The sequence below is a fragment of the Lutzomyia longipalpis genome, chromosome 1, assembly GCF_024334085.1.
Source record: "Lutzomyia longipalpis isolate SR_M1_2022 chromosome 1, ASM2433408v1".
Taxonomy (NCBI): Eukaryota; Metazoa; Arthropoda; class Insecta; order Diptera; family Psychodidae; genus Lutzomyia; species Lutzomyia longipalpis.
Genome location: NC_074707.1, coordinates 13,781,232 through 13,793,697, shown reverse-complemented (window position 1 = coordinate 13,793,697; position 12,466 = coordinate 13,781,232). Strand labels below are relative to the sequence as shown.

Sequence of the window (12,466 nt, the reverse complement as noted above, 5' to 3'; positions counted from 1 at the left end):
GTGAAGTACAGAAAATGTAGCATTCGTAGACCTCATGCTCTGGCATAGTAATTGATTGTCGGAATGTACAGGAGAGTCATCAATGAAGCCTAAAAGTTAGGATGACTCCTATGTGATGAGGGATAATCTGAAAGATTCTGCTACGGTCATCAATTTTGTCATGATTGGCACCAAGTAGTACAGTGCTGATGGTAAAAGGAGATAATGACGAAAATAAATTGTGACAACAGCAGTTGGCAATAGGTACTAGAGAGCATGAGAAGTTGGCCAATGCGTTAGTGAGGACCCTAATGCAACCCGCTAGTGTGGACCCTAGCGAATGATGGCCAAAGCATTGGTGATATTCCACTGCAATCTGCTAGTGTGGACCCTAGTGGATGAGGGATATTGGCTAAGACATTAGTGTGGACCCTAATGTGATCTACTAGTGTGGACCCTAGTGGATATGGCCAAGGCATTGGCAGGAGTCCAATGCGATCTATTAGTGTGGACCCTAGTAGACGAAGTGGTCAGCATTAGCCACAAGAGAAACTAATGCAATCTTTTGGTAGACGCTCGTAGATAACGTGAGTGACTAATACATTAGTGTGGACCCTAATGTTAACTCCTAGGGTGGACCCTAGTTGATGGAAAATTGAGGAAAGCATTAGTTTGGAACTAGTGCGATCTGCTAGTGAGGACCCTAGTAGAAGTTAGTTAGTTAAGGCATTAGTGAGGACCCTAATGCCAACATTTGAACTGCCATACATGCCACCCTAGACTCATGACGTTGCCAAGGGACGGCAACAATGTCAGGGCTGGCCGAATTGTAGGCATTGAGACCGAAGGCCAAAAATATTATCCCGAGCCATGGTCTAATTACCGTATATGTTTGAATGTATCTCGTTGGGAGAGGGCTGTGATAGTAGATAAGCATTGCCCTAGCGGTGCTTATCATGCGTTGGTCATTCTCTCGTGAGCCTTGATGCCGAGAGGACCAGTACGCTGAAAGAGGGTTGGCTATCACAGTCACTCTCAGTATTAATAAAAAAAATTAACGCCTACAGTATGTGGAGAAATAGGAATAATTCTTTCGGTAGCGTCAGGCAAGGAGATTATTCCTATTTCTCCACAAATTATTGTACAATTTCCGTCAGATCCTATCAGGAATTTAATTAAAAAATAATCCTACAATTCAGAAGTGAAATGAATCCGCGGCGTGACGTGAAGTGAATAAATAGTGAAGAAACTGAAGGAGGACAAATTGAGGAGAATTGAACAATTCAAAACGGAAGGATTGGACCCAAGAGAAATTGAACTGCGACGAAAGGACTACAACAAAACATTAGCGTTTATGTAGGTTTCGAATGAGAACAGAAGATGCCTGTATTGAAAACGACGGAAATTGATCATAAGAAAATGTAAGATCAAAGTCTTTTCGGAAGCGTCAACCAAAATTGAATAAGGATATGTTTGGGCTGATTCACCGTCTCCTTGGCCAACGCTTCCGGAAAGACTTTGGTCTTAGATCTCCCCTTGAATTTTTTCACAAAGGCAAATGATACTCACGTTACTACATAGTCCAATATTCACAATCTAATTCATGTTCTAAGGGAAATATGTTGCCTTGAATATCTCAACGATTTCGCAGACAACGCCAACGCGAAAATACCAACGCTCAATTCAAAAAACTCATCGTTTTGCTCGTACAGCAATTATTTTTTTTCTAATGGGACTGAACCTCACTTCATCCGGAAGCGTCGAAATTAAATCAATATGTTTTCATTTTCTACATTTGCATTAAATCATGAGAATTTCGACGTTTCCGGATGAACTGAGGTTTAATACTCTCTTAGATATTGTAATAAATGAAGGATTATCACGATCTCTTTTTCTGGCGCTCACCGGACAGAGAAAACTCTTTTTATCTTCGAAGGATTATCCTTTGTTCCCGTGCCATTGAGCATCGGGAAATGCTGAAGAATATTTTTTATTTAATTTCCCTTTACCTCCTTTATAAAATCTATGAAATATTGAATTCTAACATCCATTTCACTTGTTATAAAAACCGTTTGGTTTAAATGACCATTTAAATCTCCAGCGGTGGAACCGCATAATTGATCACACACCCTCATACCATTGAAGATCACCAGAAACAGTTTACCTCGTGTGCTGATTGTGTGAAAAAACCATACGCAAATTGTCTAATCATAGAATTGGTACAGGTGAGCGGATTATTGTGGGAGGAATTAAAGGGAGAGATAAATTGGATATACTGTTACGTGAGGCATCAAAGTCCCAACGGTTCCTGTTGGATGTGAGAAGTGGGGATCGGCGATAAAAGAGCGCACCATGCTAAACGGTGCCTCTTTGTGCCAAGTGAGAGTGCCCAAGCTACAACTTTGTGCAGTGTGTGCCCCCGTGGGGCTGTGGTGGCGTCCCCGAGCTATGTACTCGCCAGGAAGAGGACCCAATTCCTTCCTATGACGCTTCCCAGTGCGTCTGTTCGCCGTGGAGACGCCTCAAACTCCCGGCGTCCCCGAGGAACCGCTACGACGTCCCAACCGACGCTCTTCGTACAACCTCCGGACGTCCCTTTCGCCATCGAGGCTGGAAGCGCCCCCGTGCGACCTGGCACTCCCCCAAGAGATGCGTCGCCTGGCCACCACCCTCGTGGCTCGACTTTGAGATGTCCCCATTGGCCACTAACGACGCCCGGATGCCCGCGTGGATTTCGAGGGTTACGTCCCCTCGACGCCCCCTAGACGCCACGTAGAAGGAAATGGAACCCTCCAACATCATGTGGAAGCCCCAGCGAAGCCCTACCACTCACGCACGCACGTAAGTCGCCTCTCAGTTGGCACAAAGAGGCACCGTTTAGCATGGTGCGCTCTTTTATCGCCGATCCCCACTTCTCACATCCAACAGGAACCGTTGGGACTTTGATGCCTCACGTAACACTTGGTGTGTGAGACGGCGCGATTGGAGGAATATTTGAATGACCGGCCGTTATACAGTGCATGACAAATAAATGTGGACACCATGGAAATAAATGTGTTGTGGCTTTTACCCCAAATGTCCTGATCGTCCTGACGGTACCCCAATCTCGTAACAATACCTTAACCATTGCTCTACCACTATCTTTAAAGGTGAGATTGCGCATAGAGTTACAGAGTGAGAGAGAATTGTTCTAATCGTTGTCCTACCTATCTTTAAAGGTATTCACATACATCCTTATATCGTTGGAAATTCGAACGCAAGATATCCAACCTTTTCAGGTAGAATCTTAGCCTATGAAAAAATCGGATTAAATAATTTATTATTTTCACGAAAAATCGAATTTAAAACAATATGTCAGAGAGTGAGGACGTCTGTGGCCTGAGCTTACGGTCAATAGGCGAGAGAAAATAAGGTACAAAGTCAGTTTAATGCAAGAAGTTTATCACTCAAAGTGTTCTGGATTGGATGATTCCGGCTTTTTGGAGAAAAAGAATTGTTACAAAAAATATTTGGTGTAAAGTAAAAAGCTCGATGAGTCCTTAAAAGTGTTGAGAAGCCATCAAAAAGCCTTTATTTTTAGGAGGCACATTTTTAAGGAGGCAGCGCAGCAAAAACAAGCACAATTTTTCATATTAATACAATAATATATTAATAGCAAGATTTTATATATTATTATTTTTTGATTTATTATTTTTCTTCTCAGAAAAAGAAAAACCATTTGTATGTGGAAGTTTGGTGAAAAGGGAAAGGAGGATGAAATTAATGGGATTATACATAACATTTTTTTTGTAATAATTAATTTAAACTACATTCAATATTAGGTTTATGCTTTTTTTACCATAATATTTCATCTTGTATAATTTTCTTTCATTAATTAATAAGCTAATGATTATACAGTTATTATTTTTCTCGCTACATTATCAAATATTTTTTATTAAGTTTTTAAATTTTAATTTTCTTGTCACATTGAAACGCCAAAAACGTATAAATGGTGCTAAAAAATTTAAATTAATATTTTTTGTTTAATTAAAAAGACGAGAAATTCAACAAATACCTTTTGCAGTAAACAACACACATTCTCGCCTTGATATGAATGATGATTTTGAATTAATTAATTTTTCAATTAATAATTCTTCTTTCACTTTAACTTTTCTTCTTTTCTTTTTTTTTTAATTCTTTGTTAAACGTGTCAATAACTATGTAAATGGAGCTGAAGTTGATGATGGTGTTTGATGTGTTTAAAAGCAAACAAAAAATAAATGTTTCGCACAACGAAAGGACTAGTAGTGTTGTTATCTCAGCTTTTTTTCCTATTTTTTCGTATAAAAATTGAGCTTCAATTTTTCTTAACAATACAGCAACGTTAAAGAAAAAGAGCTCTTTTTTGGGGTTTTATTTTCACAACGTTTTGTACATTTTTTTTCTTTATTCATTTGCAATCAATATTATGCAATGAGCCGGATTGTTTTCGTTGTTTTGACACGCACTGCTTTCCTTTTCACAATTCACTACCCCGCCCTTTTCTTCGGATTGTCCTTCCTTCTAAGAAAAAACAAAACATCTTTCCCATCTTTGAAAAAAAGAAAAATATTCTACTAAATTTAATTAAAGAAAAAAAAAACAATTGACGGATTTTTGTAAATTAAAAAATAAAAAGAATGAATTTGAAGAGATGTAATTAAATATAGTGTTGAGCGTAAAAATTTTACAATATTTATAGAATTTACATAAATTTAAATAAAATTATTAACAAGTTATACTCAATATTTTCAATATAATAGTTAAGACTTTTTTTCTTTTTTTTTTCTTTTGTAATAATAAAAAAAAGAAAATTGTTCATAAGCATTGAGAGGCGATATGGAGAGACCTAATATATTGATACAAGGTTCTAATAAATATATACGTGAAAAAAACTACAATAAAATTTCATTATATATTATTTTTATATACTTGGTTGCATTTTTTTCTTGTTTAAGTAATATATATAATAATTCTACCAAAGTACGTAAAATAGAAAAAAAAAGTTTAAACGATTTTCTTTTCTTCTATTGTACGTCAAATATATTTGTTTATTATTATATATACGATTAATAGAGTCCTTTCTCCTAAGCATACGACGTGTCACCATTTCCATGGGATGTTGATGACGATGGTGACAAGGCAACAGAAATCCTACAATAAGAAGAAACTGTTTCTCATTCAATTAACATTTACTTTAATGTTAGTAAAATTGGCAAAAAGAGAAAGATGGAAAAACCAAGCTGAAATGCAACGAAAATAGCTAGAAGGAGGGTTAGATGAAAGCTAGAAAAAGGTTCATTTGAATGCCGCAAAATAATCTTTAATAAAAAAAAATTAAAGCAACTGCGAGAAGAAAGAAAAGTGAAAATTGTTATGAATTTACCTTGGTCCGTTGTCTGATCTCCCTTCACGGATAACAAGGGCATCATCCGCCACGCCATTTGTTTCCTTGGCAGCAATTCGTGTTGTGAGTCTTGGCCGAATTGGATTAAGTCGTTGCTCCAAATCACTCAGAGAATCATCTGAGCTATCACTGTCTTGATCACTAAAAAAAAGGATCAAAGATCAAATTTTAAATATCCAAAAAATCATCAAAATTTTTACTTTTCCTACTAACCTATCAGATGGATCTTCATCTCCCTCCTCCATTGCCGTCTGCAGATCCGCAATTCTCAGCAGGGCCAGTCGTAGATCATTCTTTGAACTGGCACATTCAGACTCAACCGTCTCGAGTCTCTTCTCCAAGTCCTTCCGCTTCACCATACTCTCCTGCTCTCGATTTGACACTGTATGCAACTCTTCCCGAAGTTCTCTGCAAAATTATTTTAGATAGAAAACTTTGTAATCTAGTTCTTTTCTCAAGCAACGAACATAGGAAGTAAAACTCTACTGTGAAAACCTTGAAGAAAACTCATTAAATGTTCGTAATCTTTTGTGGATTTTCTTTGATGGATTGTCTTGAAATTACATTTACCAAAAACTTCCAATAAATTGAATTTATTTTAGAGACAGGGATGGGCTTTTTATGTTTTTGAAAACATATACTGATAAGGAGAGTTCTAAATTGTTCATAAAATTTCGTATTTATCGTCGGAAAATTTAGAAAAGTATTGGCTCTATTTTAGTGATCATCACTGTAGAGAATATTATGTAAAATAATTAGGGTATAAAGGAACTCATTCGTTTCCAAATGGGAAAATTTGTTTATTCGTGAAATCAATCAGAATACGCGCAATTTTGTAAAGAATCTAGAAAAAAAGGATAAGAAATCACCGAAGAGTATGAATTCTTATTTTCCACAGAGATTAGTGAAGAAAGTAAGGATAAATCTATCCAAAAATGCATAGAATGACGTCATTAATGTATTTTTTCTTTAAAATTGAATAATAAAGCATTATAAAGCCCTAGAGATTTTTATTTTCAATGAAAACAAGTCAAATTCTGACTTTTTTTAATTTTAGGAATTTTAGGAAAAAATAAATCAAAGAATAAGGATTCAATCAGCCGCCTAACACCCTTTGTAGGATCATTAAAAATAAAAATTTCTTCTACCAAAAGACACTCAAACTCTTAAAGCTTTATCTTGTTTGTTATTCAAATTACTAATTTAAAAATCAAAATCAAAGTTAAATACTGTTTATTATCTAATGAAAATCTGCAATTTGGCGCCAAAAATAAGTGGAGTTCAGATAAAAATAACAAATTTCCAAAAAAAACACCGGAAAATAATAACTAAGAATGAATTCGAAGGATTTTTTCGATCAACGTGACCACGCCATTGAATTGGCAGAGGCAGTCCTGGAAACTAAAGGTCCATACGAGGACCGAGTCCGTGCGTACGAACTAAAAGTCAAAGCGTACATAAGCGAATTGGAAAGGAAGGAAGGCTTTGATCCAAGGGGAAAATTTTAATTATTATCTATATAATAAAGAAAGGTCTCTCTAAAATTTCGTTCCTATTCATCTATGCATTTCTACACCGTTGGTCCGATCGCGATGAAATTTGGTACAGAGTCTCCTGATACCAGGCGGTTTTTACCAACGAATAAATCTTCCATTAAATATATTTCAATTCATCACAATTCCTTTCTCCATCTAAAATTTGCGCGAAGCGCAAGAATTCCCCGCGAAGCGGGGCGAGGTAAATTGGAGCGAAGCGACAATTTACCTCGTTTTTTTATATTATTTTATTTCATTTTTTTATTTTATGAAATTCATATGAAATTCAGCAATTTGACAGATTAAAATGCTTATATCTTAAGTTCTATAACACCTACAGAAATTTCTTGACTAGTTATGGAAAGGTATTTTTTTAGGCAGTTTTTCTAGTGAAATGCTTTCTTTTCGCTTCTGGAAATTTCCACATTTCACTCAAGTATTTAACACTTGAAAAATCACTTCACTTTGGGAAAGATTGCCGGAAAATGTATAGGGTGGAAAAATTCTTCAAATTGTAGGCATCTGATGACCTTGCGGGGAGTTTTCAATGCTTTTCAGATGAAAATAAATGTTAATTTTATTAATTAAAATATAAAAGTAATGAAAATTAATGGAAAAAAGAAAAAAAAAAGAAATAATTAATGTTCACGGTGGGGGATTTGAACTATCGATGTTTGCAATAAGAATACCACGCCCTATCCACTAAACCACAGACGCTCTTACCCTAAGATCGTCGGACCTTTATCACCTTTTTCAGCCTAAAATATTATTTTTTTTTATACTATTGGGGTGGTTTTATTGAATGACTAACAACACACCTATAGTGATAAAAAAATTTCCATGGTGCTATTTTTCTATTTTTTCCATTTTCGTATATTTAATTTGATGCGCTTTACACATGGGTTCACTAATTTTCATGCCAAGGAAAAACTACAAATGGGAAAATTCTGAAATTTGGCATAGAGTTAGAGGACATATGGGGCTACAATTTAAAAAAAGTTTCATGAAAATCGATCACGGGGTTCTCGAGATGTAGCCGAGTGAACCCAGAAGTCAAAATTTGCAAAAATAAAAAATGTCGGGTTTACATATTTTAGTATTAAAAAAATTTTTTTTATCCGAATTGGATCACATACATCACGGTGATAGAGGACTATTATACCCACAATTTAAAAAAAAGTTTACTCAAATCGGACTTTTACAAGCTAAGATATGAGGCCTCAAACAGAGCATTGCAAAAACGCCTCAAAATTTTTTGTTCGGAAACTTTCTGGGGGTACTGTATATCGAAAAAACACTTTTTGCTTTAGGCGGCCATATTTGCTAAACGGCTTGACCGATTTTCAAGTATGAATTATCGATGAAAATGTCTCATTGAGCTCTACAACATACTAAAATTTCAGACCTCTATCTATAAGGAAACTGGTTGACAGTAGTTCAATATGACGGATGGCGGCCATCTTGGATTTTGAAAATGCGAAAAAATGAAATTTTACACCCACATGTCTATAGGAAACTTCAAACCCGAAGTTTCTATCTCTTGTCGTTTAAAAGTTATAAGGCAAAGTTTGGCGCACCGGCCGGCGGGACGGCAGGCCGGCCGGATCAAAAATTTTCCACCACCATTTTCTTAATGTGGGATGTCTAAAACGTGCTTATACCAAGTTTGAGCCCGATCTGAGGTGGTCGGTTTTTCCGACGATTACAATACTTGGTATGCCACGATTGTGGTATACCAACTAATTTCAAACTCACCGTAAAGTCTTTTGAGATTTCTTAAGTGCTTCCTGGGATTGCATCTCCTTGGCACGCAAAAGATTAATCTCCTGCTGGAGTTTCTCCATACCATCCTTGTGTCGATTGCACTGCACCTCAATGCGTGCCTTTGTCGCCTGCTCAAGTTCAAGCTTCGACTCGAGCTCCTTCGTGCGCAATTCGAGACGTTTTGTAAGTAAACTCGCCGAGGGATCACTCATATTCTCCACATTCTCCACCCTTGCTGTGAGTTCGGCAATTTGTTCTTTGAGCGAATTCTTCTCAGCTTCGAGTTCGCTAATCTTTATTTCATACTCCGATGATGCCATTTGTTCCGTATTGAGTTGCTTCACCGTAGCCGTGTACTTCTTCATGAGTTCACCCATTTCTTCCTCATTCTCCTCAATTTGTGCCTGAAGTTCCGATCGATCTCGATGCGCCTGACTTGCCTTCTCTTCGGCATCACTCTTTGCACGCTGGGTCTCCTCGAGAAGTGATTGGAGATCCGTTAATTCCGCTTCGGCCGTCTGACGGGCCTTCACGGCAATTGTACGCGCCGCTTCGGCATCCTCAATTTGATTCCTCAACTGCCGAATGAGTATCTTCCCGGGACTGTCAGCCTTGGCACGTTCCAACTGTGATTGGGCATCCTTCAGGAGTGCCTTGTACTTTCGTAAATCCCTCTTTAGCTTCTGAATGGCTGACTCCTCGGCAGCTCTGTCGGCTCTATCTTGCTCCGCCGCTGCCGCCAATCTCCTCTCAAGCTCATGCTTCTCCCGCACAAGGAGTGTCCTCTCCTCGTGCTCAGTCTCCAACTGACACTCGAGTGCTTTTATTTTCTTATACGACGCCCCACGTGCCTCCTCGAGCTCATCATCACGCTGCTGCGCCTCCCTTCGTGCCTCCTTTCGCATTGTCTCCAAAGTCATTTCCAATCGTAATTTCGCTTGTTCCAACAGCTATATACGCGATGAATTGGACACGATAAATTCATTTTTTGTTTAGCGATTGTATACAACAGATAAAACTCATTCAGACGATTCTATCGCGTGAAAATTAATTGGAAATTACCCGAAGAGATTGAGAACTCACCTGAACTTGTCCTGCCATTTCATCGAGTTCCTCCTCTTGCTCCTTATTCCTACGCTCCAATTCCAGCTTGGAACGTTTGAGTTGTGCAACCTCCTCCTCAGTTCCACCACCGAATGTCATCTCCTCCAATTCACGCTGCAGTGAGGCCAATTTCTCCTCCTTGAGCTCTAACTCAAGGCGCGTATCCTGAAAGCTCAGCATTATTAGGAGATTTGTTTAATTTTTTTGGAGGGTTTTGGAGGGATTTTCAGACAAAACAGAAGGTCTGGGAACACGCGGTGTAAAGTGAAGAAGACACTGCTAATTGCTCCAATTGTTTGAGCCAACACTAAACATCTGGATTTACTGTGTGGAGGCAACAGTTGTGTGTTACGGTTGAGTGTAGTTATCAAATAATTATTGTTTAAACTAACTGATAAGATAGCAAGTTGACTGTTTTTGACTGCCAAATAATTTTCACAATACATGTTTATGTTGAGGAGGTGTTCCAATAACATAAAAGAAAACTTATTTTTCAATGAAAAATCTTGAAGAGGAATTTTTCTTCACAAAGAAGATTGAGAAAAATACATTTCTTGTATGAAATTTTATTTTATTTAAAACAGGAGCGAGAGCTTTCCTCTGTAATGGAAGGGTAACTTTAAAAATCAATGAACTCACCCCCAAAGTTTGTTCCAGTGTGAACTTTTCAGCAATAAGAATGTCCTTTTCACGTCCCAAACGATCCTTTGCCTGCTTCTCCTGCCTTGCCCCCTCCTGGAGACTCTGGCACTCCGAATCAAACTTCCGTTGACGCTTCTCAAGCAAATTATTGCGACTATTTTGCTCATCGAGTAACATACGCAAGTCATTCATCTCATTCGTCATCTTCTGTGCCTTTCGCTTCCACTGCCCAACAACTTGTCGTTGCTCCTCCACCTCCTCATATGCATCAGCCAGCTAAGGAAACGCAGAAAGCACAAACAAAAAAAATGAGCGATTAAAGTGCATTTTAATGGTTTTGCAAACTGCAAACATCTTGGCACACACAACTTCCTCCAATTTCCACGGAATCACATCGCTTGCACACATTGCACTTCATCACTCACTTTCTTTTCCAGTTGTTTCTTCAATCCCACTAATTGCTCCAAGTCGTGCTCGTGCTGCGTCTGTAGTCGCCTCTTGGTGAATTCAAGTTCACGTGCAACACGTTCGTATTTCAACTTGTAGACACCACCAGCACCATCATCATTATCGCCATCCTCATCCTCCGAGATACTATCAATCAATAACAGAGATATATGTATAAAACTTTGCTGCTTATTGCAAATCACAAGCTTTACTAAATCATTGAGAATTATGCCGGAATTTCATCTCAAAGATCATCTCTCATTTTTTCTCTCTCTTCTCATGCCTTCCGCAATGTAGGAATTAGACTGGAAAATTTTTGCTCAATTCCCCAAGAAAAAAAAAACCCCCCGTCTAATATAACATAAACCTCATGTTTCCCTCGACTTCCCAAAGCCCGCCCAAGAAGTTCTTCTATATGCTCTTCCAATTGAGCAGTAAATAAATCAATCATCTCGCAGCAAAATCTCAAGAACATCGATATTTACCCATTGAGATCGGATTTGGCACAAATAAGCTCCATTTCCAATTTCTCAGACGTCTCCTGCAATGTACGAATCTTCCCATGTTGCTCCTGGAGTTCCTTTTCCAATTTCAAACGTTCCGCAGCCTCAGCCTCGAGACGTTCACTGGCCAAATTAGCCGTTGAACGTTCCTCCGCCAAGTCCACAGTCATTTCCGACAGCTGCAGTGATTGTAAAATAAAATTAACAAAAAAATATGAAACATACATAAACATCGCGATAAAAGCCAATATTTTACACAGCTTGGCATCATTCCAAACCAACACTGTGATGTGTCTCATTCGTGCAAATCAAATACTGTCTCTATACACGCATTTCCATATGACATAACATTTCGTATAGGTATATTTATGTAGTAGAGAGGAGACTATGGGAGAGCAATCTCAATCATACAGAACGATATCATTTATTAAATTTCATTTATGCATCAAGTTCCCCCTTTTCCATTTCACCAGCTTTCCGGACTAATTTGCATCAAGATCTTACCACACAAGTAATTTATTCTCCCGGTCATTTAGATAGAAAGTCTTATGCAATATTTATACATTTATTTATTTTTTTAGTAAGATAGATAAAACCAATAAATTGTGACGATTTGTGAGGTTTGAAAATTTCATTGAAAATTCAAAGCTCAAAAAAAGTTTATTTTTGGGATTCTTCCTTTCTATAGAGGTGTGATTAATTTAATTAAAGAATAAAATTAATTCTCTCTTTCGCTCCCTTTATTCGTTATTAAGTTTTCTTTAGTTGTTGCTATTTTTAAATTAGGGAAAGGTGGGTTAAAATATGGATCATTTCCTGTAAATCAATCCTTCAAAGATAAATTAAAAGTTTTCTCTTATCAAATTTCTCATTTCCTTGAATATTTTTAGATTAAACAAAAATTTCTCCAAGGAGTCTTGAAACCAGAAAGAATGAAAAACAAATAAAAATTCGAATTTCTACTAAAAATTACATTTTTGAGTTCAAATTTAATTTAATAAAATTATTTTCATTCAATTCACTTTGTCATCGAATAAGTTGATGTCCTTATGGGTTAATAATGAATT

At 37.4% G+C, this 12,466-nt stretch overlaps 1 protein-coding gene across 6 annotated transcripts in view; it reads right to left on the bottom strand.

The window, feature by feature from the left end:
- Nucleotides 1-3,639: 3,639 nt before the first annotated feature.
- Nucleotides 3,640-12,466, bottom strand: part of LOC129791356 (unconventional myosin-XVIIIa-like) — a 96,329-nt gene continuing 87,502 nt past the window's right edge. For all 6 annotated transcript variants that reach the window (XM_055829507.1, XM_055829501.1, XM_055829515.1 and 3 more), the window contains 8 exons: nucleotides 11,382-11,578; nucleotides 10,875-11,043; nucleotides 10,447-10,725; nucleotides 9,787-9,972; nucleotides 8,695-9,653; nucleotides 5,618-5,812; nucleotides 5,384-5,545; nucleotides 3,640-5,151 (listed from right to left, as the gene is read on the bottom strand). In XM_055829507.1, the coding sequence (XP_055685482.1) occupies nucleotides 5,085-5,151; nucleotides 5,384-5,545; nucleotides 5,618-5,812; nucleotides 8,695-9,653; nucleotides 9,787-9,972; nucleotides 10,447-10,725; nucleotides 10,875-11,043; nucleotides 11,382-11,578 (2,214 nt within the window). In that variant the 3' untranslated portion in view covers nucleotides 3,640-5,084. The remainder of the gene's footprint in view (nucleotides 5,152-5,383; nucleotides 5,546-5,617; nucleotides 5,813-8,694; nucleotides 9,654-9,786; nucleotides 9,973-10,446; nucleotides 10,726-10,874; nucleotides 11,044-11,381; nucleotides 11,579-12,466) is intronic.